At 44.2% G+C, this 27,818-nt stretch overlaps 1 protein-coding gene across 2 annotated transcripts in view; it reads right to left on the reverse strand.

The window, feature by feature from the left end:
* The window catches only part of mgll (monoglyceride lipase), a 104,221-nt gene that overhangs the window by 68,145 nt on the left and 8,258 nt on the right, over positions 1-27,818 (reverse strand). Inside the window, exons 3-4 of one of the 2 annotated variants that reach the window (XM_059943937.1) lie at positions 10,572-10,668; positions 2,436-2,542 (exon numbers count right to left, since the gene is read on the reverse strand). In XM_059943937.1, the coding sequence (XP_059799920.1) occupies positions 2,436-2,542; positions 10,572-10,668 (204 nt within the window). The remainder of the gene's footprint in view (positions 1-2,435; positions 2,543-10,571; positions 10,669-27,818) is intronic. The other variant, XM_059943938.1, reaches the window with a different exon arrangement.

Genomic DNA, 27,818 nt, shown 5'->3' on the forward strand with positions numbered 1-27,818 from the left:
CAATTCTTCCAGTCATCCCCACTCCCCTCCCTTCTCCCCATACCCTTTGATGCCCTGGCTAATCAAAAACCTATCTATCTCTGCCTTAAATGCACCCAGTGTCTTGGCCTCCACAGCCACTCATGGCAACAAATTCCACAGATTTATCACCCTCTGACTAAAGTAATTTCTCTGCAATGGATGTCCTTCACTCCTAAAGTCATGCCCTCTTGTCCTAGACTCCCCTACCATGGGAAATAACTTTGTCATATTTAATCTGTTCAGGTATTTTAGCATTCAGAATGTTTGTACGAGATCCACCCTCATTCTCCTGAACTCCAAGGAATACAGGTCATCGCAACCCTAACAATCGATTCCAACAACTTCCCAACCACTGATGTCAGGCTAACAGGTCTAAAGTTTCCTTTCTGCTGCCTCCCACCCTTATTAAATAGTGGAGTAACATTTGCAATTTTCCAGTCATCCTGTACAAAGCCAGAATCTATCAGTTCTTGAAAGATCATCATTAATGCCTCTGCAATCTTTCCAGCTACTTCCTTCAGAACCCGAGGATGCATTCCATCAGGTCCAGGAGATTTATCCACCCTCAGACTATTAAGCTTCCTGAGCACCTTTCTCAATTGTAATTTTCACTGCACATACTTCACTTCCCTGACACTCTTGAATGTCTGGTATACTGCAGATGTCTTCCACTGTGAAGACTGATGCAAAATTCGCATTCAGTTCCTCTGACATCTCTGCATCTTTCATTACAATATCTCCAGTGTCATTTTCTATTGGTCCGATATCTACCCTCAACTCTCTTTTTCCCCCTATATACTTAAAAAAGCTTTTAGTATTTTCTTTGATATTAGTCACCAGCTTCCTTTCATAATTCATCTTTTCCTTCCTAATGGCCTTCTTAGTTTCCTTCTGTAATTTTAAAAAAAATTCCCAATCCTTTATCTTCCCAATGATCCAGTGGCTCTGGCTTTCTTGTATGCCCTCTCTTTTGCTTTTGCTTTGGCTCTGACTTTACTTCTCAGCCACGGTAGTGTCCTTTTTCCATATGAAAATTTCTTCTTATTTGGAATATATCGGTCTTGCACTTCCCTCATTTATTGCAAAACTCCAGCCATTGCTGCTCTGGTGTCCTTCCCGCTAGTGTCCCTTTCCAGTCAACTTTGGCCAGTTTCCCTCTCATGCCATTGTAATTTCCTTTATTCCACTGAAAAACCAACACATCGGAATTTAGTTTCTCCTTCTCAAATTTCAAAGTAAACTCATTCATACTCTTCCCTAAGGGTTCCTTAAACTTAAGCTCTCTTATCACCCCAGATCATTGCACAACACCTAATCCAGCACAGCCAATCCCCAAGTGGGCTTAACAACCAGCTGTTCTAAAAAGCCATCCTTTCGACATTTTACAAATTCTCTCTCTTGACCCAAACTGCTTGCATTACAGAAATTCACCCTTGTAGAATTTATAAATCACTAGCAAGAATTTTGAGATGTAGTATAAAATTTGATCTTGCAGAATGTATGTGAAACAAGCAGATAAACACAATTACTTTTCATCGACACATACGTAGGTGCTATAGAAAATCATGATCTGGACCATTTTCTAGGAATACAACAAAACTGTGATGCAGGATTTGCCTGTAAGGCTATGATGCAGAAATCTGAAACAAGAATCAAGGTGTCAGAAGAACTCAGCCAGTCAAACAGCATCTGTGGAATGAGAAATAAGTCAAAGTTTCAGGTTAGGGACTCTTGTTCAGATCTGCTGGTTTAGAGCTCTTTATAATATATTCTTTCAAGGCATGTAGACTTCACAGACTGAGCCAGCACTTGAGTGCAGGGGTTACAGAAGCAGAGCTGAGGGGAGGTGCTTGGAATTGGAATATTATTGTCTCATTACTGATGTACAGTGAAAAGTTTGTCTTGCATACTGTTCGTACAAATCAAATCATTGCACTGTGCATTGAGGTAGAACAAGGTAAAACAATAACAGAATGCAGAATAATGTGTTACTGTTACAGAGACGGTACAGTCCAGGTAAACAGTGAGGTGCAAGATCACAACGAGGTCAAGAGTTAATTTTATGATACTAGGGGACACTTAAAAAACTTAAGCAGTACGACTGAAGCTGCCCTCGAGCTTGGTGGCACATGCTTTCAGGTTTTGTATCTTCTGCCCGATGGGACAGGGGAGAAGAGAGAATGCCTGGGGTGGGTGGGATCTTTGATCATGAGGGCTGGTTTACCGAGCAGAAGTATATTTAGAGTCACCAGTTTACCAAGGGTAACTTTAGGAGTTAGCAGAGAGTGCTGGTAACTGATTCTTGCTCAAGATAGTTGATCATTTGTCCCACGTATGTCAATCCTTTGGAAAGTGGTGATGCTGGGTTTGAACAGTTTCCCACCAGGAGTTAACAGTCAGAGGACAGTACTCACTGTGATCATGGGAAAACACAAAGAGGGACTGGTTGACGAGCATTGTGGCAACGTTGCCGTACGCCCCGCTATGTTCTCCAGCGCCGTGTAGTATCATCACCAGGGCCCTGCAACAGCGAGGTGAAGAGGATTTACCAGTGGAATAATAAAGATTAGCTTTATTTGTTACATGCACTTTGAAACACCGAAACCAGCAGTGAAATATTCCTTTTGCATCAAAGACCAATGCAGTCTGAGTACATGCTGGAGACGGCCAACAAGTTGTGACGCTTCCAGCGCCAACATAGCATGCCCACACCTCGCTAACCATAATCTGTATGTCTTTGGAATGGGAGGAGGAAACAGGAACACCCGAAGGAAACTCACACAGCCAGAGGAAAAGAAAGATTCGCTTTATTTGTCACCTGTACATTGAAACACAGTGAAATGCACCGTTTACATCAAACCAAATCAGCCAGCAACGTGCTGGGCAAGTGTCACCACACTTCCAGTGTCAACATAGCGTGCCCACATCTCTTGCACTGTGGGAGGAAACCACACAGTCACAGGGAGAATATACAAACTCCTTATAGGTAGCAGTGGGATTCAAAGCCCAATCCTACAGCAGGCGTGTTGTGAAGCATTGCGCTAACCACCAGACTACTGTACCACCCCATGAGGAAGTGACAGAGGTGGGTACAATAACAGTTGGAATTTTACTTAGGCAGGTATGTGGATAGGTAAGGGTTAGAGAGATAAGTGAAACACAGGCAAATAGGACTTAGTGGGCTCCATTGTCAGCATGGACAAGTTGAGCTGAAAGGCCTGTTTCCATGCTGTATGATTCAACGGGATCTGGCATGGAACCTTCACCTGTGAGTGTGCTGTCTCCACTGTCCACCAATCAACTGAATTCATGTTTAATTATCATTCAACCAAACATGAATACCTATACATACAGCCAAACAAGACAGCATTACTTCAGGGCCAAGGTGCATAACACAGTACCAACAGTCACACACAGCACAAAGCACATACAAAATAGCAAGTACATAAAGGTATCAGTAAGATACAGCCATGGCCTTGTCCTCGGTGAGCAACGCATACAAAAAAATTGGAGGAACTCAGCAGGTCGGGCAGCAGCTATGGAGAAAAATGAACAGTCAATGTTTCAAGCTGAGGCCCTTCATTCAAGAAGAGCCTTGGCCCATAACATCCCTGTTTATTCCCCTCCATAGATGCTGTTTGACCTGCTGAGTTCCTCCAGTATTTTGTGTGTGTTGCTCAGGATTTCCAGCATCTTCAGAATCTCTTGTTTATCGTTCCACATCCAGCATTAAGTTTTTCACTTTGGGCTTCCAACCCATCTATTCCATCTATTACCTCATTCTGTCCCACCCATGAGCTTTGCATTCCTCCACTTCCATCATTTTTATCTTTGGTCGGTGTATGTTCAGCTAGCAAGTCTTCGAGCTCGTAAATCTCCTCTCAAAACCTTTCTGCATTTCTCTTGGCTTTTTTCTCCTCTTCTACCAGCCTCTTTCCTATCTTGATATCTCATTGCATGTCTTAGTGTCATTTTTGATCTGGTGATTATAGCCTGGTTGGACCACACGAGGAATGTTAAAGACATGGAAGCTTTAGAGAGGGTGCAGAGGAGGTTTACCAGGATGCTGCATGGATTAAAGAGAATTTCTTATGAGGATAGGTTGAGTGAGCTGAGGCTTTTCTCTTTGGAGTGAGGGAGAATCAGAGGTGGCTTGATAGAGGCATTAGTAGAGTGAACAGCCAGCGGCTTCATCCCTGGGTGGAAATGGCTAATATGAGAGGATGTAATTTTAAGGTAGTTATGAGAGGAAAGTATAACGGGACATAAGAGTTTGATATATTTTTTAAACACATGTGTAATATGCTGCTGGGGTGGTGGTAGAGCCTGATACTTTAGGAAGATTTAAAAGACTAATAAATAGGCTCATGGATGATAGAAAAATTGAGGACTATGTTGGAGGGAAGGGTTAGATTGATCTTGGAGTAGGTTAAAGGGTCAGCAGAACACTGTGGGCCGAAGGGCCTGTACTGTGCTGTATTGTTCTATGTTCCATGTTCACCTCTTCTACCAATACCCTTTCTGCCTTGATATCTCATCATATGTCTCTGTCATTTCTGACCTGGTTGTCTTTCCTATGAAGCACTTTGAGACATTTTCCATGTTACCAGGCGACTAAAATGCAACACACTAAACCCCGGAGGAGCTCAGCCGGTCAGGCAGCATCTATAGAGGGAAATAGACAGTCAACATTTTGGACTGGAGTCCTTCATCAGGACTGGAAAGAAAGAGGGGAGAGAGCCAATACCCTGTGCATGAATTCAGAAAAACGTGTTGGTGTGATATCCTGAACTGGTGATTGTTAGCGCCATCTCCCATATATTCTGCCACATCCAGCTGGATAAAGAAATAACCAGCGTTAACAATGCTCCCACATTCATACATTGGGAGCAAGTCTCACCAACCCAAGAGCAACACACAAGGCACTGGAGGAACTCAACAGGTCTGGCAGCATCTGTGAATGGAAATGGACAGTCAACTTTACAGGTCAAGGCCCTTCACCTAGATTACTGATGATGAGTCCTGATGAAGGGATGATGAGTCCTGATGAAGGGTCTTGAATCAAAACAATAACCGTCTACTTCCCTCCACAGATACTGCCTGACCCACTGAGTTCCTCCAGTATTTTGTGTATTTATTCAAGATTCCAGCATCTGCAGTCTTGTGTGTCTCCTCCTGGCTCAAGAAATTGTGTTGTCCAAGACTTATTCATCATTTACACCAACGGCCAGTGTCAAGTTGTCATGAGTCCTGTGGGCTTTGCACCTATAATTGTTAATTGCTGTTGTTAAACCATTCTGCTTTCTGTTTAATCTTGTCAAGTTTATTTTGACTGGAACGGGTTTTCCGAGGACTGTGATTATTTAAAGTGGACTCCTGACCAGCGCTTATCATGGGGTCCTTGTGATTTGAGAATGATTCGTCTCATAGTGTTGCTTGGTTGAGCACCAACGTTCCATGGGCATTTCTATGAATAAACTCTTGTTTCTGTCTCTACATGGGAGTCCGTCATTTCTCCATACCTGGGTTCAGTTGTTTGTCAGCTCACACCATGACAACCCCATGAATACAGCCAAACAGGACAGTGTTTCTCTGGGGCCAAGGTGCAAGACACAGTACCAGCAGTCATACTGGTACCAGCACAAAGCACATATAGCACATACAGTCACACACAAAAATACGACATAATGTAGCCCAAGTCCCTGACTGACATATCCTGCAGATTGATGGTGTATGGATGTTGTAAGGATGAGAATCTCTCAGCAGCCCACAGACGAACATTAATATGCATGCATACACGCAACCCAGCTTGTCTTTCACTGAATGAAAACTGGAGGACAGCACTGAGCAGGGCAGTGCCCAACCCAGCATGAACGCCATCCTACTCTGACTCCTGTGTCTCCCCTCCTGGACTGCTGCAACAGCCAAGCCCACGGCTTGAGGCCTAGTCCTCATTACCACTGAGGCCATGAAGCTCCCCTGCCACCAGTCTCTCCAATAAGCCATACTGAAATGGACTTGCAATATTTTACATTATCAATGTCCAACAGGGCCTTGCAATCACAATAAAGACATCCAAGATAATTACTTGGTGTTAGACTGCACACCGTCTTCGTGCACCAACTCTGATGCTTCACTGAAGCAGGAAGCAAAATGTTCCGCACCAAGTCTAGTTCCTCCAGCTCCTCTCCCAATGAGCAGCTTACTGACAGGGACACAATCTGAGGTCATGCTGGCGGGAGTCTGCAAGTGTCACCATCTCCCAAGTGGCAACATAGCATGCCCACAGATTACTAATCCAAACCCACATGACTTTGGAATGTGAGAGGAAACACACTCGGTCACTGTGGAAGCATACAAACAACAAAGATGGGAATTGAATCCCGATCAGTGATTACTGGCTCTGTAAAGCATTGTGCTAACCATTACACTACCATTTGTCCTGCATATTGGGGAACAGATCATTCTTTTTTAGCCCATCCAAGCCAAGTGTTTTCTGAAAATGTACGATGATGAAATTGATTGGTTTGTGACCAGGTTTGTGAACAATGCAAAGATAAGTGTATCTTTAAGAGTGCAGAGAAGGTTTACAAGGATGTTGCCGGGACTTGAGAAACTGAGTTACAGAGAAAAGTTGAATAGGTTAGGGCTTTATTCCCTGGAGTGTAGGAGAATGAGGGGTGATTTGATAGAAGTGTACAAAATTATGATGGGTATAGATAGAGTGAATGCAAGCAGGCTTTTTCCACTGAAGCTAGGGAGAAAAAAACCAGAGGTCATGGGTTAAGGGTGAAGGGGGAAAAGTTTAAAGGGAACATTGGAGGGGCTTCTCCACGCAGAGAGTGGTGGGAGGGTGGAATGAGCTGCCAGATGAAGTGGTGAATGCGAGCTCACTTTTGACATTTAGGAAAAACTTGGACAGGTATATGGATGAGAGGGGTTTGGTGGAATATGGCCCAGGTGCAGGTCAGTGGGACTAGGCAGAAAAATGGTTCGGCACAGCCAAGAAGGGCCAAAAGGCCTGTTTCTGTGCTGTAATGTTCTATGGTTCTAAGTGGAGGAGCGGCTAGTCTTGATGAAGCTGAGAGGCTGCAGAAGAACTTACACAGATTGGAGAATGGGCAAAGAGGTAGCAGGTGGAATACAGTGTCGGTAAGTGTATGGTCAAGCACTTTGGCGGAAGGTATAAAAGCATATTTTCTAAGTGGAGAGAAATTGAAAAATCCATGGTGTAGAGGGACTTGAGTCCTTGTGCAAGATTGCCTAAAGGTTAATCTGCAGGTTGAATCGGTTGCTGAGCAAGGCAAATACAATGTCAGCATTCATTTCAAATGGACTTGAATACAAAAGCAAGGATGCAATGTTGAGGCTTTATATGCAAGGGTGAGGCCTCACTTGGAGTACTGTGAGCAGCCCTGAGCTCCTTACTAAAGAAAGGATGTGCTGACATTGGAGAGGGTTCAGAGGAGGTTCACGAGATTGATTCCAGGAATGAAAGGATTATCAGATGAGCAATGATTGAAGGATCTGGGCATGTGTTCACTCGAATTTAGAATAATGAGAGGTGGGGTGGGGACCTCATTGAAACTTAACAAATGTTGTAAGGCCTGAATAGAGTGGATGTGAAGAGTACGTTTCCTTTAGAGGGGGAGTCGAGGACCAGAGGGCACATCCTCAAAATAGAGGAGCGTCTATTTGGAACAGGGATGAGGAGAAATTTCTTCAGCTATGGTAAATCACAAATATAAGAAAATCTGCAGATTCTGGAAATCAAAGCACTGCAAATGCTGGAGGAACTCAGCAGGCCAGGCAGCATCTACACAAAAGAGTAAACAGTCGATGTTTTGAGCCTGTTGAGTTCCTCCAGCATTTTGAGTGTGTTGTGGTGAGTGTGCAAAATTGGTTGACACAGGTGGCTGTGGAAACCAGGTCACCGGGTGCATTTAATGCAGAGGTTAATGATTAGTCAGGGCACGAAAGGATACAGGGAGAAGGCAGGAGAATAGGGTTTGAGAGGGAAATGGATCAGCCGCGATGAAATAATGGAGCAGACTCCATGGGCCAAATGACCTAATTCTGCTCCTATATCTTACGGTCTCTCACTTTATGTCTATGCAGAGCTAAGGGACAGTTTGAATCCATTGAAGGGCATCCAATGTCAACGGACTCACACAATACAGTAACAAGAAGCTCCCAAACACAGGCAGTGGAATAGGGATAAAAGAGTTCCAGGATCTTATACTTCTTGATAACCTCAATATTAACCAAAAGAGAAGGATGTCAATGTGGTCACGGGGAGAACACACAAGCAGCAGTGGGAATTGAACTCGGATTGCTGGCATTGGAACAGTGTTACACTAACTGTTACTCTACCATGCAGCCTAAATATGTCCCAATTTGTTTGGGTCAACACGTTGGACCGAAGCGTCTGTTCCTTTACGGTACTTTTCTCTGGTCTCTGCTTGCTCCAGAGGTTACATGACCAGGCCAGGGAGCAACATCTCAACAAGGAGTTAATGGCTTCAGTGAGGAGAGGGTGGGGAAGGGGCATGGACCAAATCTGGCAGAGAACTGGCTGCCAGCCAGGCTGTGAACGCTGGCTGGAATCCAGCCTTGTACGAATGCTGTTTACAGCAGGTTACAAGACAAATGAGTACAAAGTAGTGTTGTGAGTTTCACAGTGAACGAGAACCAGAAAGACCAGGCCTTCCAATGGTCGGAGTCGACTATGGATGTTGTGTTGTAGCTGTCTACGTGATACACAAGCCAGGGCAGTGCCATGTGGAGAGCCGCTGTTGTCCTTGTCACAGGCTCCGCCCTCTCCATGGAGCTGATGTGTCCAAAGGAACGTCAGAGACTGATACAGTTTGGCATCGCTGGAATTGTCAGTCAGTGTTGAACTCGACGTAGGGCTGCCTTAGGGACTCCAGTTCCAGATTGTTCCTCGGGGTTTACTCCCGAAGCCTTCCCCATGTGTGGGTACAGCCACAAGGCAGCAGAGGTTTGAGATCAGAGTTTTCATTCTCCTAGATGAGCTGCCAACCGTGGCTGACGAGCCCCATCTGCCCGAAGCGACTGGTTTTAAGGTGCCACTTTTGCCCCTTCTCCTGTCAGTAGAAATGGTTCCACTGGGCTCAGTAGCTAAGCCACACATGAAGACCAGGAGCTGGACTTGGTTGTCAGAGGTTACTTGAGATGCACACTATTTAGAGTATTTAATACACAGTGGGAGCTTATCACCACCTTGGCTATGACAACCTTTCAGAACCAAACAATATTCTGTATATTAAAGAAGAATTATTTAAATGAGTAGTGCAAAAATAGAGCAAAAAATAGTGAGGTAGTGTACGTGGGTTCATTGTCCATTCAGAAATCTGATGGTGGAGGGGAAGAAGCTGTTCCTGAAACATTGAGTGTGTGTTTTTAGGCTCCAGTACCTCCTCCTGGATGGTAGCAATGAGAAGAGCACATGTCCTTGTAATGGGAGTCCTTAGTGATGGATGCTGTCTTTTTGAGACATCACCTTTTGAAGATTTCGTACAAAATGTGATAACCTTCACTATCACCATACCCATCTCAACATCCAGTCACTTCACACCCAACTAAGTGATTATCCAAGAGTAGTTACTGTGTATTGTAGGAGGTATGACAACCCATCTGTGCACAGTGATGTGAGCCACAAAAGGCAATGACAATGACAGCTGAGTAGTGGATCTTATCTGAGGCATTAGTGCAAATCTCCCACCTGGTAAGGCCTAATGTTCAAGGCCCCATCAGTGGCGTGTCAAGAGTTTGAGGCCTAGTATTTGGTTATCAGTGGGCCCTGGGGTCAAAGTTCAGGATCAAGGCCCAAGGGTCGTATTGGAAGTCTGGAAGTCAATGCCTGTTGACCGGAGCCCCAGTCTGCATATCTGCTGGGGAAGTCGAGGGCCCAATGTCTGTGAGTCTGAATCCAAGGCCGTTGGAGGTTGGAGTCCGAATAAGGCCTGTCTTATGGTTAAAAAATGTACGTAAGTGGAAGGGTGAAACAGGGCTTGTTCTGCTCATGTTGTTAAGTTGCTTATTGTGTTCTGTGTTGTTGTGCCGAGCATTGTGGTCAGGCTATGTAGGCATTGGAATGGGTGGTGACACTCATGTGCCTGTCCCAGCACACTCTGGGGTGTGTGGGTTGTTAGCTCAACCAGCACATTTTACTATATGTTTAGGTGTACACATGATAAATAAATTTGAGTCTGGAATCCTGACACCTACTCAAAAAGTGATTTTTACCTTCGGTGCCTATCGGGACAGTGGTATAAAGACTGATCTGACTGAAATGTTCCCTGAGCACGGCCATTCCGCTATGCAGAGATCCCCACAATCCTACACTAGGGTGTGCTTGGCTCTGAGCCATCGTTTACTCCAGGTGCAACGCAAGGCTTTCTTGGAAACTGTTACCAGGAAACTAACTTAAGACATACAAGTACAATACAGCCACTGTCTTATTCAAATGTGCAACCATTCCCATGCTTACATGCACCTTGCACTTGTATATCCTATGCAAAACCCACCTTGGTGCTCCAGATTCCCTCGGTCCTGTCCTGTTCTGTGTACGTGTGCAATCCTGCTCTATGTGTTTGTGCAGTCCCATCTTACTGTGCTGTATCTCTAAATAAATAAAAAATTAAATTCTCCGAGTCAAATACAGGCAAATGGGATTAGTAGATCAGCAACAAAGCTCAGTATGGAATTGATGGGCTGAAGGGCCTGTTTCTGAGCTGTATGCTTCTATAACTCCAGCGCTATTATTGCCAACATGATTTTCTAACTTTTTTATTTTTATTTGGTTTTTTAAGACAGTTATAGCTGAAGGGAGGGTGGTTGGGACGGAGTACAGTACTGGGGATGAGCTCCCACTGCCTATTAAATGCTCTCGATGGTGTGCACCTCAAATAGCCTCTGACTACCAAGTCCAGCTCTTGGCCTTCATGTGCGGTTTAGCTACTAAGCCCAGCGGAACCATTTCTACTGACAGAAGGGGCAAAAGTGGGTTACTGGCACCTTAAAACCAGTCACTTTGGGCAGATGGGGCTCGTCAGCTGTGGTTCAATGCTGACTGGCAACTCCTGCGATGCTGCTGGTGCCAAACTGTATTGATCTCTGCTGTGCTGTTGGGTTCATCAGATGCATGGAGAGGGGAGCCTGCTACATGGGCAACAGCTTGCTCTCCAGATTGTTCTGCTCAGACTTACATATCTAGACAGCTCAAAAGCAACACCCATGGTTGACCCTGACCAGCGGGGGCCTAAGACAACTTTTGGTTAGAGATACAGCCCTTCTGGCCCAACGACACTGTGCCACCCAATTACACCCACGTGGCCAATTAACCTACTAACCTGTACGTCATTGGAATTATGGGAGGAAACCAGAGCACCCGGAGAAAACCCACACTATCACAGGAAGAATGTACAAACTCTTTACAGGCAGCAGCAGGAACTGAACACAGGTCACAGCGTTGGAAGAGCATAATGCTAACTGCTATACCACACTTGTACATTGGGTGTGGAGGATGAATTAGAGTCATAGAGTCACACAACACAGAAACAGGCCCGTATTCTCCATACTGACCAAGATTCCCAACTAAGCTAGTCCCATTCACCTGTATTTGGCCCAAATCTCTCTAAACCACTGACCAGTTTAAATATAAAGTCCCCCAAGATTATCGAATTACCTTGTTATACATGCTTCTAATTTCCTGATTTAACTTTGCCCTACATTACTGCTATGCTTTGAGAATGTGCTTACAATCCCCACTGTTTCTTTCTCTTTCTTAGCTCCTTCCAAACTGGACCTGCTGCTTTTCTCCTCCACTCATTTTTATTCATCAACACTACCGGGTCTTCTTTTCCACTCTGCCAATGTCTTTGAAAAGTTAAATAACCTGGATTATTTAGGCTCCAGTCTTGGTTGCTTTGCCACCAGGTCTGGGTAATGACCAGTAGACAGTCTCCTGTACAGTCAGCAGCCACCCTGTGTGGTCTTCTGTTTCTGTGGCCCATCCCACCAGAAACCCCCCTATCACTGTTTAGTTTAGAACCATTTAAAGGTACTTGGATGGGTACACAGACAGGAAAGGTTGAAAGTGATGTGGGCAGAATGGGGCTAGCTTCGATGGGCATCATGCTTGGCATGGACCAGGTGGGCTACAGGGCTTGTTTCTGTTCTCTGTGAAGTCCACAGACGCTGCACCATCAGGCTCAGAATCCCTATCTGACTGATGTCACCACCAGTCTGCATAAGACCACAAGACATAGGTTCAGAATTAGGCCATTCGAGTCATTAATCTGCTCCACCATTTGATCATGGCTGATTTATTATCCCTCTCAACCCCATTCTCCTGACTTCCCCCTGTAACCTTTGATACCCTTACTAATCAAGAACCTATCAACCTCTGTTTTAAATGACTTGGCTTCCACAGCTATCTGTGGCAATGAAGTCCACAGATGCACCACTATCTGGCTAAAAAAACTCCTCTTCATCTCTGTTCTAAAGAGACATCCTTCTATTCTGAGGCTGTGCCTTCTAGTCTCGCTCTTGGAAACTTCCTCTCCATGTCCAGTTCAAAATTTAGTAGGTTTCTATGAGATCCGCCCCCCCAGCACCACCCCCACCCTAGTCTTCTAAACTCCAGCAAACAAGGCCCACAGCTATCAAATGCTTCTCATACATTAACCCTTCACATACAGGTTTGTTCTCTAAATCCTCTTCTGGACCCTCTCTTAGAAACAGAGAAAAAAACGGCTCACAATACTCCAATCAATGCCTTACAAGGCCTCAGTGTTAAATCTTTGTTTTTATGTTCTAGTCCCCTGAAATGGATGCTATTGTCACATTTACCTTCCTCACCACAGACTCAACCTGCAAATTAACCTTTAGGGAATCCTACACAAGGACTCCCAAATCCCTTTGCACCTCAGTTTATTTGTGTTTTCTCTTCATTTAGAAAACAGTCGACCCTTTCATTTATTTTACCAAAGTGCATGACCAATCACTTCCTGGCACTGTATTCATTTCTTTGCCCATTCTCTTCATCCGTTTAAATCTGTAGTCTTTCTACTTCCTCAAAACTACCTGCCCCTCCACCTAACTTCATATTATCTACAAATATTTCAACAACTCCATTAATTCCATCATCCAAATCATTGACAAATAAGGTAAAAACAATTGGAACACCACTAGTCATTGGCAGCCAACCAGAAAAGGCTCCCTTTATTCCCATTCTTTGCCTCCCGCCAATCAGCCACTGCTTTATCCATGCTAGAATCTTTCCTGTAATACCATGGGCTTGTAGCTTGTTAAGCAGCCTCATGTGTGGCACCTTGTCAAAGGCCTGAAAATCCAGGTACACAGTATCAACCAATTCTCCTTTCTCTATCCTGCTTGTTACTTATTCAAATAATTCCAACAGATTTGTCAATCAAGATTTCCCCTTGAGGAAATTTTGCTGATCATTCTAAATTCTGCCATTTCCAGCGGGATCTCACAGCCAAGCACATCTTTCCTTGTTTTCCCTGAGGAGCAACACCTTATATTCCATCTGGATAGCCTCCAACCTGATGGCATGAACATTGATTTCTCAAACTTCTGGTAATTGTTCCCCCCCTCCACCTTCAACATTCCCCATTCCCATTTCCCTCTCTCACCTTATCTCTTTATGTGCTCCTCCCCCATCTCTTTCTTCCATGGCCTTCTGTCCTCTCCTATCAGATTCCCCCTTCTCCAGCCCTTTATCTCTTTCATCAACTGATTTTCCGGCTCTTTACTTCATCCCTCCCCTCTCCTGGTTTCACCTATCACCTACAACCATGTACTTCTTCCTCCATTCCCCCCCCCCAACTTCTTACTCGTCTTCTCATCACTTTTTTTCCCACTCCTGATGAAGGGTTTCAGCCATAAATCTGGACTGTTTGCTCTTTTCCACAGATGCTGCCTGGCCTGCTGAGTACCTCCAGGATTTTGTGTGTATTACTCTGATTTCTAGCAGCTGCAGGTCAGCATGGGCCAGTAGGGCTGAAGGGCCTGTTTCGATATTGCACTCTATTTCATCTTCCAAACTCTATGTTGGGGTCGTCCTACCGTATCTGGTGTTCCCAAAGTGGCTTCCTCAACACTGGTGAAACCTGACGTAAATTGAAAGACTGCTTTAGCAAGCATCTCCCTGTACCTGCCAAAAGTGGAGTGTTCTTGCGGCCAACCATTTTAACTCCTGTCCCCAAGGCACGATGAGGCCAGTCTCAGGGTGGAGCAGCAACATCTCATTTTCTCCTAGGTAGCCTCCACCCTGATGGTATGAACATTGATTTCTCCTTCCAGTGATTTTTCCTTTCCCTTCCCTCCTTTTCTATACGCAACTCTGGCCTCTTAGCTCTTCACCGTTCCACTTATCACATGCTAGTTCATCCTCCTTCCCCTTTTCCACGGCCCCCCACCATCACCTTTTAATTCTGGCATCCTCTCCTTTCCTTCCCAGTCCTGATGAAGAGTCTCAGCCCAAAGCATCAACAGCTTATTCATTTCCATGGAAGCTGTCAGACATTCTGGATCACCCAGCGTTTTGTGTGTGTCACTTTTGAATTCTGAAATCTGCAGAACCTCTTGTGTTTAAAACCCCCTGCTTCTTCAACACTACCCCTCCATCCACCTCTGTTTATCTGCAAACTTGGCCAAAAAGCCATCAATTCCTACATCCAGTTCATTAACATCACACATCATTAACACAAGTTCCTTGTGTTTTCCCTGAGTGCTTCTCTTTGTAATGCAGTCTCCGGGTGCTTTCTGCTTAAACTTGTTAAATTTATTCTGATAGGCTTGGGGATTCTGTGTTACTTGTATTATTTAAGTGGACACCTGATTAGCGCTAATTACAGAGTCCTAGATTCAAGAATGTTACTTCTTGAGATGGTGCTCAGACAAGCTACCGATGTTCTTTTGGATTTCTTATGAATAAATTCTCGTTGCCGTCTCTACATCGGAGCCTGCCTTTCCTCCACACTTGGGTTCTGATATTGCCAGCACACATCATTTCAGTGCTGCTGCTGCTGCAACACGACAAATTTCATGACAAAACACATAAAACGCTGGAGGAACTCAGCAGGTCAGGCAGGACCTGATGAAGGGTCTCAGCCCAAAACATCCAACGTTTATTCATTTCCATAGACGCTGCCCGCCCTGCTGAGTTCCTCCAGCATTTTGTGTGTGTTGCTCTGGATTTCCAGCACCTGCAGAACCTCTTGTATTTAAGATTCCCTTTTCTTCAGCACTGCCTACCCCTCTGCCCATCTCTGTATCTTCCACAAGCTTGGCCACAAACCCATCGATTCCGATATTCGGATCATTAACAATAACAGGAAAAGAAAGAGTCCCAACACTGACCCCGTGAAACACCAGCAGCCAACCAGGAAAGGACCCACTCTTTGCCTCCTGCCAGTTAGAAAATCTGTCCACATTAGGATCTTTCTTGTAACACCATGAGCTCTGCACATGGCCCTGTTAACAATGTTTGTGGTACTGCCTTTCAGTTCTAGTTCAAGTTTAATTGTCATTCAACCGTACATGAATACAGCCAAATGAAACAGTGTTACTCCAGGGCCAAGGTGTAAAACACTGTACCAACAGTTATTCACAGCGCACGACACACAAAGCACATATAAGACAGCGGTAAAATACAGTCACACACACAAAAAAAGAACCAGTTCCTGAGTCCGTGAATGTTGCAGCAGTCTGCAGTTGAATACATCTTACTGGAGGCCAGCACCAATTCAAGCATGGACACTACACAACACCACCTCTGGCACTCCAGTGGAGCACATCAACTCCAATGCCTTTCTCCAGGGCAGCTGCAAACAGGGAACACAGCAGTTTAAGGCATAGTCCTCATGAGATCTGAGGACAAACAGCTCCCTTGCCATCTGTCCCCACCATTCACCAATAAAACAGTGAATTGGACCTGTAGCATTCCACACCACCAATGTCTAAAATGGCCTTACAATCAGAAAAGACTATCACTTGCTGTTACGCTGCACACCTTCCTTATACACCGACACCTCTCTGACGCAGTAGCATCATGGTCCATAGCAAATCCTGTTCCTTCCTTTGCTCTCCACCAATGAGCAACTCGCTGATGCAGTTGACTTTAAGTTCCAGTGGGGTTTTGCAATTGTAACAAATACGCTTACAAAAGACAACACCACCTTTGGTTGTCCCCGTAGAAGCCGCTGCATCTGCGTGCACCACTATTTTAATTCTGTCTTTTGCTTCCTCTCCACTCTATTCTTTAAGAAACTGCCCAAACCATTTCAGGTGAAATTCTTCCAAGCAACTTCTCCCTCTTCAGAACTTCTATGCTATTTGTTTGTCAAAGGACCATGGCAACTTGATTTTACCCTTCCCATTCCAACTTCCTGTCTAACTACAAGAATTCCATATGCAGTGAATCACCTTCTTGCGCACAACAGAGAAACTCAGAAATCTTTAGACTGTTTGACTAAGGATTGAAATTTGTTTAAAAAGGCAACTCAGATTTCTGTTCCATTTGATGGCCCCAATCTCGCAGGCAGTTTCATAATCACATAATCACGGAAAATGATTTCATTAATTACGAGAGTTTCTGCAGATATTGGAAATCTGCAGCAACATGCACAACATGCCAGAACAACTCAGGAGATCAGGCAGCAACTGCAAAGTGGAATAAACAGTCAACAAAGAGTTCTTCAAGGACTGATCTTTCAAAAAAGGTATCATTAAGGACCCCCCTCACCCAGGAAATGCCCTCTTCTCATTGATGCCATCAGGAAGGAGGTTCAGAAGCTTGAAGGCACACACCCAACGATTCAGGAACAGCTTCCCCTCTGCCACCAGATTTCTGAATGGACATTGAACCCATGAACACTACCTCACTACTTTTTAATTTCTATTTAATTTAACTATTTTATAGATAAACTAATAAATATATATACAGTACTTAACTATTTTAAATATATATAAATAATAGTTAAATTAAATAAGTAATGCAAAAGTAGAAATAAAGAGGGGAAGAAGCTGTTCCACAATTGTTGAGTGTGTGCCTTCAGGCTCCTTTACCTCCTTCCTGATGGTAGCAATGAGAAGGCAAGTCCTGAGCAATGGGGGTTCACAGTATCTATTGTTGTTGTCCTTCTCCATGCCTTGTGGTGCATCGGGCGGCAACCTTGCCATTTCTTTAGTATTTTTTGTCTGTCTTTTTTTTACAAGGCTGAGTTGGTAGCTCAATGCTCAACACAGCATGGATGGAAAGCATGCAGGGAGCTGGTTGGATTCGAACCCGGGACCACTCACTTTGAAGTCCAGTGCGGATGCCACTACACCACCAGATAGCAGATACAAACAGTGGATTACAGAAAAAATATATATTTTTTCTATTAATATGTATTACATTGTACTTCTTCCACAAAGACAACAAATTTCACAACGTATTCCAGTGATATTAAACTGGATTCTGATTCTGACAGTTCAGGCCAAGACAATCCTGATGAAGGATCGCCATCCAAAAACGATTCCAATTGTGTAACAGTTACTGAAAATTTATCAAGAACCTAATAGAGTTCCTGTGACATTGGCCATATTTAAAATCATGAGATATAAAGATAAGATAAAAGCACACTGGCTTTTCCCCAGGAATGGGGAATCGAGATCCAGAGGCGACAGGTTTAAGGTGAGAGGGAAGAGGTTTAAAAGGAAACTGAAGGGCAACTATTTTATCCTGAGGGTGGGCAGTGTATGGAATGAGCTGCCAGAGGAAATGGTTGAGGCAGGTACATTAATAACATTTAAAAGATATTTAGACAAGTACATGGATGAAAAGGTTTAAGAGGGATATGGGGAAAACTCAGGCAAATTTCTTATGCCGTCATTCTACAGATGTATTGTGGAGAGCATTCTGACTGGTTGCATCGCTGTCTGCTCTCTAGGCTCCAATGCACAGAATTAGAAATATACCACAGAGGGTTGTAGTTGCTTCACAGGCACTACCCTCCCCACCAACAAGGACATCCTCAGAAAGTGGACATCTTCAGGATCTTCAAGATGACGACATCCATCATTAAGGACCCCCACCACCCAGAGCATGCCTCTTCTCATTACTATCATCAGGGAGGAGGTCCAGGAGCCTGCAGACCCACACTCAACGTTTTATAAACAGCTCTTTCCCTCTGCCATCAGATTTCTCAACAGTCCATTAACCTAAGAACACAACCTCACTATTTTGCTTTTTTTCCACTATTAATTTATATTTTATATATTCTTAATGTAATTAATGGTAATTTTTATGTATTGCATTGTAAAGTAATGTGTGGCGCGTGGCTGAGTGGTTAAGGCATTGGACTAGCGATCTGAAGGTCGTGTGTTCGAGCCCCAGCCAAGGCAATGTGTTGTGTCCTTGAGCAAGGCACTTAATCACATACTGTTCCAATCGACCCAGATGAAAATGGGTACCGGACAAAATGCTGGGGGTTAACTTCGCGATAGACTGGTGTCCTATCCGGGCGGGGGGGGGGGGGGAGCGGGTAATCTCGTACTCTCAGTCGCTTCTTGCCACGGAAACCCAGCATAAGCACCAGCCTGATGAGCCTATAAGGCTCGGGACAGACGTTAACTAACTAATTGTAACGTAATGAGTTCTTTGGGCTTGTGTGAGGTGCCGGAGAGTGTTGGGCTCTGAGGTTTTTAGAGCACTCGAATTGGTTAATTGTGCTTAACGAGAGTCATTAGTCATTTAGAGATCCTTGTGTTCTTCTCAAGCGACTCTCTTTTTATAATGCAGTCTCTTGGTGCCTCTTGCTGAAGCTTGTTAAGTTTATTCTGAATAGGCTCAGAGATTCGTGCTTACTTGTGTTATTTAAGTGGATACCTGATTATCGCTAATCACAGGGTCCTAGTTTAGAGAATGTTACTTCTCTCAGTGTCACTCGATCGAGCCACTTGTTGTAAATTCTTTAGGCATTATTAAGAATAAACTCTGGTCATCATCTCTACATCAGAGTCTGTCTTTCCTCCGCAATTGGGTTCTGATATTGCCAGTGCATTTTGTGAAAGCGCTGTTGCTGCAACACAACAAATTTCATGATGACACACATAAAATGCTGGAGGAACTCAGCAGACCAGGTAGGACCTGATGAAGGGTATCAGCCCAAAATGTTTATTCACTTCCATAGATGCTGCCTGATCTGCTGAGCTCCTCCAGCATTTTGTCTGTGTTGCTCTGGATTTCCAGCATCTGTAGTTTTAAATTTCATGATGTACGTCAGTGATAAGAAACCTGATTCTGATTGGTAGATGGAAATCTTGGTCTGCATGGACCAGATGGGCTGAAGAGCCTACTTCTGTGCTGTAAGACTCCGGCTCTTATTTAGTGTTCAGATCATGACACTGACTTTATCTGCATTTTAAATCCACTTTGCAAACTGCCTATGATGAAGTACCAACATAATTAACATACATAGGCAGGTCAGGACAACTGCTGACGCTAAATGAATCCGCCAGCCAGTTTGACATTTTGAATACAGAATGGGATGCCTGAATAGTCCAGTTTACAAGAACCAGTGTCAACCAAATCCCCTGCTGCATACTACTTTTCTTCAGACGTGATTAATCAGCCTGCAATCAGCACTTCCCCAAGCATCCATACATTGGGCTAATGATCCGAATTGACCTTTCACTGAATTGCTTAGTTTAAAAGTTCCACTGATCCATTAGCCTGGATATTTCTCTCCGCAGCATTGTCCATTCTCTACCCCACCTTACCTCCGTTCCTACTTGGGACATGTTATAGCATATTCTGGACTTGGGGAGTTAGCAAATTTTGACTTCAGCCACCAATCCTCAGATCTGAATATAGTGTGTAGATTAAATTTAAAACACAGCTCTGGACAATGGGTTCCTAAAAGGCGAGAACCACAGAATTGGAAGACCAGAAAATAATGATTTAAAATTCATTTGGGTGTTTGTAGTGTGGGTATGAAGAAGGAGGCGTGTAAGTTAAATGTAATTCAATGGGTAGTATTGTAGATACACTGTAAATATAGAATTGTGCTTTGATCTTTACCATATAAAACATCATGTAATATTTTGCAGGCCTCTTCCTCCAAAAGGGTCTCAACGTGATACGTGCCGTGTCTCATAAGGCTACTCCATATCTACCACCTATGTTTCTCTGGAGACTTGGTGCATGCGATAACAGGACACAGTTGTTGCAAAACTGCCCCAGCCATCCAGGCCATGCTCTCTTTCTGCTTTTACCATCAGGCAGGGGATACAGGACCCTCAGGTCCCCACACCACCAGGTTCAGAAACCGTCAGACTCCTGGCCAGCGTGGATAACTTCACTCACCTCAGCTTTGAACTGATTTCACAGATTAAAGGCTCGCCTTTAAGGGCTCTACAACTCATATTCTCGGTAGAACACAGATGAGGAGGAATTTGCTTAGCCAGAGGGTAGTGAATCTGTGGAATTCATTGCTACAGAATTTAAAGTGGAGGTTGATAGGTTCTTAATTAGTCAGAGAGTCAAAAGTTATTTGGAAAAGGCAGGAGAATGGGGTTGAGAAGGATAATCAAATCAGCCATGATGAAATGGAAGAGTATACTCGATTGGCCAAATGGCCTTATTCTGCTCCAATGCATGGGTCTCTTTTTCTATTTGCATGAATTGTCATCCTTTGAACATTGGTTGTTTGCCTTTGTTTATGTACAGTTTTCATAACTCTTTACTTTCCAGTAAACGCCCATGGGAAAATGAATCTGAAAGTTGGCATCTGATGACATATACATCCTTTGATCATATATTTACTGTGACTTTGATTTTCTCAAGGTCATTTGTAAATGGTGTACAAGCTCAGATGCAGATTCAGAGTCAGATTCATTTATTCACCACAAATACATCAAAACATACAGCGAAAAGCATTTTTTGCATTCACAATCAACACAACCCAAGGATGTGCTGGGATAGCCCACATGTGCTGCCACACATTCTAGCACCAACATAGTTTGCCCACAATGTTCAACAGAACAACACAAGAAACAACAACAACAGCAGCAGAAGAATATCCCCCTTTCCCACACTTCTGACTACTCCGCCCACTCACACACATAGACAAGCCTCCAACCTTCAGACCCTGATCTGAATCCACAGGCATCATTTCTTGGATTTCTGGACACGCTGACCCAGAGGCTTTGACCTTTGGGCCTTGACCTCTGGACTCACTAGTCTTCAACATTTAGGTGCCTACCTCTGACATTGATCCCTGGACTTGTTAATTAGGAATTTGAAATTTGGGCCTCAACTTCCAGTCAGTTCCTTCTGTTCTATCCTCACCCGCCCTGATATAACAGAAACTGAATTACTGGAGGTTCGTTCAGGTCTCACGTCCACCTTTACTTCACCAAAGAGGAAGGTCTTGCAGTCCAATTTAGCTAAAGATTAGTTTTATTTGTCATATTTACAAATAAGGGCCTATTCCACGCTGAATATCAATAAATAAATATCACCTGCGGCGTAACAACAGAAGCTAAAGCTTATTTTCTAAAAGTAAGATCATTCTTTCCCAGCGTACTGCCTCCTTCATCCGTAACCACTCAAACAAGGTCTTCTTGTGTATCACTTTGTTAGTTGTGGGATCTTTCTGTGCATGGATTACTACTGCCTGCAACTTCATTGTTTATGTAGGGCTGCAGCTCTTCAAACCTCTGTCCCTTGATGGCAAGCATGATGGCCTTGCTCTGTGCCTGACCCAGCACAGGATGAGAAACCACCACTACGTGTGTGTTCTTGCAGAAATGTGGCTCCAGGATACCATCAATCTTCAGGCCGTGCCGCATGCGCTGATTTTGTTGTGTGACTGTATGTGCTGTTGTAACTATACGTGCTGAGTGCTGTCTGTGACTGTAGGTACTGTATGACACCACACTTGGCCTAAGAAGAACAATGGTTCATTCAGCTGCATTCACCTTTGGTTAAATGTCAATTAAATTTGAGCTTGAACTTGATTTTCCAGTTTTGTATACCTGTTAAATGTGACTAATGTAACTGCCTCAACCACTTCCTCCGGCAATACTTTCTGGACAGTAACAGAGAAAATGCTGCCCTTCAAGTTCCTAGTAAATCTTTTCCCTTGCACATTCAACCCTATGCCCTCTGGTTCTTGGCTCCCCGTCTGCATTGACCCTATCGGTGCCTGTCATGATTTTACACAGGTTTAGCGGTAATAGTAAGACAGTATGACATAGAAGAAGAGTTAGGCCATTCAGTCACACATAATACAGCTATATAGAACTCTGGTCAGACCCCACTTGGAGTACTGTGCTCAGTTCTGGTCACCTCACTACAGGAAGAATGTGGAAACTATAGAAAGGGTACAGAGGAGATTTACAAGAATGTTGCCTGGGTTGGGGAGCATGCCTTGTGAGAATAGGTTGAGTGAACTTGGCCTTTTCTTCTTGGAGTGACAGAGGATGAGAGGTGGCCTGAAAGAGGTGTATAAGATAATGAAAAGCATTGATTGTGTGGATAGTCAGAGGCTTTTTCCCAGGGCTGAAATGGCTAGCATGAGACGGCACAGTTTTAAGGTGCTTGGAAATAGGTACAGTGGAGACATCAGGGGTAAGTTTTTTATTTAGAGAGTGGTGAGTGTGTGAAATGGGTTGCCAGCGACAGTGGCGGAGATGGATAGGATAGCGTCTTTTACGAGACTCCTGGACTGGTACATGGAGCTTAGAAAAATAGAGGGCGATGGGTAACCCTAGTTAATTTCTGAAGTAAGTAAATGCACCCAATGACTTGGCCTCCACATAACAAGGGTGTTAGGGTGGATTTCCTTAATGGAGAATGCCTGTGTGTGACTTTGTTTAACATGGGGTGACTGATACACGGGCAGCCACCACACGGTCCTTGACAGATCAGGTCAGGGTCCAGTGGCATGGAATGCAAGACGACTGGGGACCCGTCACTGCCATTGTTATATGTCATCTCCTTTCAGCTCCATCAACGAGCTCTTGGTTGTGTCGTTCTTTGTCTGAAACCTTCCCCTTGACCTTCCCATCATGGGTGACCCTACCAGAAGTTAAGCTCCAGACAGCATTGCTCTCAGGATCTAAGGAACTCACAAGCCTCTCCACCACAACAAGGTGGTGAACCTCAGAGAAGTTTGTTCAGCCCCTAAAGCCAAATCCAGTGTGGGAAATTTAACAAAGTACTATGTTAAGTACTTCCAATAAAATACTAAATACTTCAAGTATTTAGTATTAGTACTTTATGTACTAAAGTATTACTTTAGTACTTTGGAAGTCCTAAGGTAATAAAATATACTTTCTAGCCATAGTCTATACACTCAGAGTAAAGCCTACATGTAGGAGCTTTGCTACAACCTCCCAATTTCCCCATCTGCATTGACCCTATCAGTGCCCATCATGAATTTACGCAGGTTTAGTGGTAATAGTAAGACAGTAAGTCTTACTGATAGCTCCAGGGACTGTCTCCTACGCTGTTGGCGCGTGGCCAAGTGGTTAAGGCCTTCAGATCTAGTGATCTGAAGGTCGCTAGTTCGAGCCTTGGCTGTGGCTGTGTGTGTGTCTCTCTGAGCAAGGCACTTAAACCACACACTGCTCTGCGACGACACCGGTGCCAAGCTGTATGGGTCCTAATGTCTTTCCCTTGGACAACATCGGTGGCGTGGAGAGGGGAGGCTTGCAGCTTGAGCAACTGCTGGTCTTCCATAAAAAAACATGCCCAGGCTTGCGCCCTGGAAACTTTCCAAGGCGCAAATCCATGGTCTATTGAGACTAACGGAGGCCTATAATCCCCTATGATTTACTCCAGAACTCTGAAGGAGACAAATTTGCTTCAGCTTGGAGTTCTAAGATGTTTGAAACTTTTGTTTTCTCTCCAAATCTTTGAAACTCAAAGCTTTTCTTTGTTCATTTTTTTTTTTGGCAGTGTATTTGACCCCTGGTCCACCTACTCCCACATACTTCATGTGGCAGCCCCGCTCTGCACAACGGAGGACTGGCCCTTGTATTCCATCTCCCAGAAGCAGTTCATTACTGGACTCAGCAGCCCTGGCATTGAAGAAGTCCCAAACCGAGCATCCACACGCCTACACTCCTACTCTGACCGCAGTAACAAGGCAGAACATGTCTGGCACTGAGCCGTGCCTTTGTGGGAAAGTACTGTCACTCTTGAGTCAGAAGGTTGCTAAGTTCAAGTCCTATTTCAGAGGGGAAAATGAAAAATCTCAGCTGGTTCATCAGTAATGGTCTTTGCAGGCACTGTAACTTGATCACCATAGAAAATAGAACAGTAGAGCACAGTACAGGCCCTTTGTCCCATGATGTTGTGCCAACCTTTTAACCTATTCCAAGATCAATTAAACCCTTCCCTCCTACATAACCCTTCATTTTTCTATCACCTTTGTGCCTACCTAAGAGTCTCTTATATGTCCCCAATGTATCTACCTCAACCAGCAGCCCTGTCAGTGCATTCCCTGCACTCACTACTCTGTAAACAATCTACCTCTGACAACACCCCTATAATTTACACCAAACATCTTAAAATTATGTCCTCTAATTTTAGCCAGTTTCATCCTGGGAAAAAAAGTGCTGGCTGTCCACTTGATGTATGTCTCTTATCATCTTATACAACTCTATCAAGTCACCTCTCATCCTCCTTCACTCCAAAGAGAAAAGCTGCAGCATGCTCAATCTATCCTCATAAGACACCGCATTGTAGTAACTATTCCCTGCACCCTCTCTAAAGCTTCCATGTCCTTCCTATGACGAAGTGACCAGAACTGAACACAATACTCCAACAATACCCTTTAAAAGACATTTTGACATGAGGTGCAGGAGCCTTAGGTCCCACACCACCAGGTTCAAGAAGTTATTGCCCTACAACCATCAGGCTCTTGAACCAGTGTGAATAACATCACTAACCACAACTCTGAACTGATTTCACAACCTACAGATTCACTTTCAGGGACTCTACAACCCGTCCTCAATATTTCATTTTTATTTGCACAATTTCTCTTCTTCAACACCAGGAGTTCCCAACTTTTTTTACGCATGGACCAATACCATTAAGCAAGAGCTCCGTGGGCCCCAGGATGGGAACCACTATTCTACACATTGGTTGATTGTCCTTGCTTATGTATTGTTTTCATAAATTCTATTGCATTTCTTTATTTTCCTGTAAATGCCTACAAGAAAATAAATCAATCCCAAGGTAGTATATGGTGCAATATGCGTACTTTGCTAATAAATTTATGTTATCTTTGCCTATGCAGAAATTCATGTCTACCTCATATTTACTGAGGAGCCGTGTCTCTGCTGCCTCTCCTGTCTCCATTTTCTTAAAGACCACTAACATTCAAGGTGCTGCCTCTTGAAGGAAAAGTCCTCTTAAACACGCATAAAAGAAACACATAGGACCATTTCAAAGAAGAGCAGGGACTTCCAAACAAAATCATGAATATAGTCTAGACACCATTGCACTGATGTTGGTACGTACTCTGGATCTGCTACTCTACAATAGAACCTGCCCCTCAAAGTCAAAGTAAACTCACTATCAAAGTAACGTTTATGTCACCACATACTGTACAAACTTGAGATTTATTTGCTTGTAGGCATTTACAGGAACATGGAGAAATACAACCAAGTTTATGGAAAAACTGTACAAAGCTCCATTGCTGTCACACTGGACACCAGTCTGCTTATGACAGGACCACTCTACACAGATGCCGTAGTGAAGAGACGGCCTACAGAGAGGAGGTGGAAGAGCTCTAGGCCTGCTACCAGGCAAATAACTTCTTCCTCAATGTCAACAAAAGGTGATGGTATCGACTTCAGGAGGGCTTGCACCACTCACACCCCTCCTTACATCAGCAGCACAGCAGTGGAAACTGCGAGCAGTTTCAAACTCCCAGGGGAGCACAACCTCTCACGGTCCCAGATCACATCCAACACAATCCGGAAAGCTCACCAACACCTCTACTTTCCGGGGAGGCTGAAGAGAGCTGGACTTTGCACATCTATACTCCTTTCAAGTGCTGGTGTGAGTATCCTAACAAACTGCATCACTGCTTGGTACAGAAACTGCACTGTGGCAGGCAGGGAGGCTCTACAACAGGTGGTGAAAACTGCCCGGCGCATCACCGGCACCAGCCTACCCACCATCAAGGACACATACACGGGAGAGTGCTGGAGAAGGGCCAGTAACATCATGACGGACCCCAACCACCCTGCTCATGGACTGTTCGTCCCACTTCCATTAGGGAGTGCAACTACAACAGGACCACCAGACTTGAAGCCAGTTACTTTCCCCAAGCAGTAAGACTGATCAACACCTCCACCCACTAACCCACCCCTCCACACCCCCAACTACCACTACTTTCTCATCTCCTGTCAGCGTCACCTTATATACAGACGCTCCTGTGCCTAGTGTCACCTTAGGAACATAGAATCAATTGATGTATATAAGCTGCCTAATGTATTGTGTTTTGTTTAATATCGTGTTCTTTACCTTATTGTGTTTTTTTGCGCTGCATCAGATCCAGAGTAAACATTATTTTGTTCTCCTTTATACTTGTGTACTGGAAATAACGTTAAACAATCTTGAATAAATAAAGACTGTAGAACAACCAATGTGCAAAAGGCAAATTGTGCAATCCGTGGAGAATCCGGTCAGAGTTGTGGTGAGAGAAGTTACCCTCAGTGGTTCAGGAGCCTGATGGTTGTAGGGAAATACAGCAACTGCTCCCGAACCTAGTGATGGGAGGCTCACTGAACCTCCTCCAAGAAGAAAGCATGCTCTGGGTGGTGGGGGTCCTTGACGATGGATATTGCCTTCTTGTGGCAGCGCTCCATATAAATGTACTCAGTGATGGGGAGGGTTTTTCTTGTGATCAACAGGGCTGTATCCACTACTTTCTGTTCCGTTCCTTGGCATTGACGTTTCCATACCAGGCCTTGGTGCAACCAGTTAGGATACTCTCTACTGTGCATCCACAGAAGTTTGCCAGAGTTTTAGGTGACAGGCCAAATCTACACAAATGTCTAAGTAAGTGGAGGTACTGCCGTGCCTTCTATGTAATGGCACTTACATGCTGATCTCAGAATAGACTGTCTAAAACGATAACTCCAATTAAATTAAAGTTCTAGCTCTAATCCCCTAAGGGGAACTGGCTCCTGGACCTTTTACTCTTCCTCCTGTAGTTTATAATCAGCACTTTGGTTTCAAGTCAAAGACATTATTGCCAATAAATCACACAGCATGTGAAAGTGAACATACAGAAGCAATTCCCTATCAATGCTTTATAACAGCTTTCAGCCCAGATAACTGTGAAATATTGCATTTTGGAAGGTCAAACCAGGGTAGGACTTATACAGTGAATGGTAGGACCCTCAGGAGTATTGTGGGACAGAGGGACCCAGGGATGCAAGTCTGCCATTCACTGAAAGCAGTATCACAGGTAGACAGGATGGTGAAGAAGGCATTTGGCACACTGGCCTTCAACACACAGGTTACTGAGTGTACGAGTTAGGAAGTTATGCTGTAGTTGTACTAGACATTGACAGGGCTGTGTTTATTATTATGTAGAGTTTTGGTAACTCTATTAAAGGAAAGATGCTATGAAACTAAAAAGCACGCAGAAAAGATTTACCATGATGTTGCCTGGACTTGGCGTTACAAAGAGAGGTTATGCAGACTAGGACTTTCTTCCTTGGAACATAGGAGA

The sequence above is a fragment of the Hypanus sabinus genome, chromosome 19 (assembly GCF_030144855.1).
Source record: "Hypanus sabinus isolate sHypSab1 chromosome 19, sHypSab1.hap1, whole genome shotgun sequence".
Classification (NCBI taxonomy): Eukaryota; Metazoa; Chordata; class Chondrichthyes; order Myliobatiformes; family Dasyatidae; genus Hypanus; species Hypanus sabinus.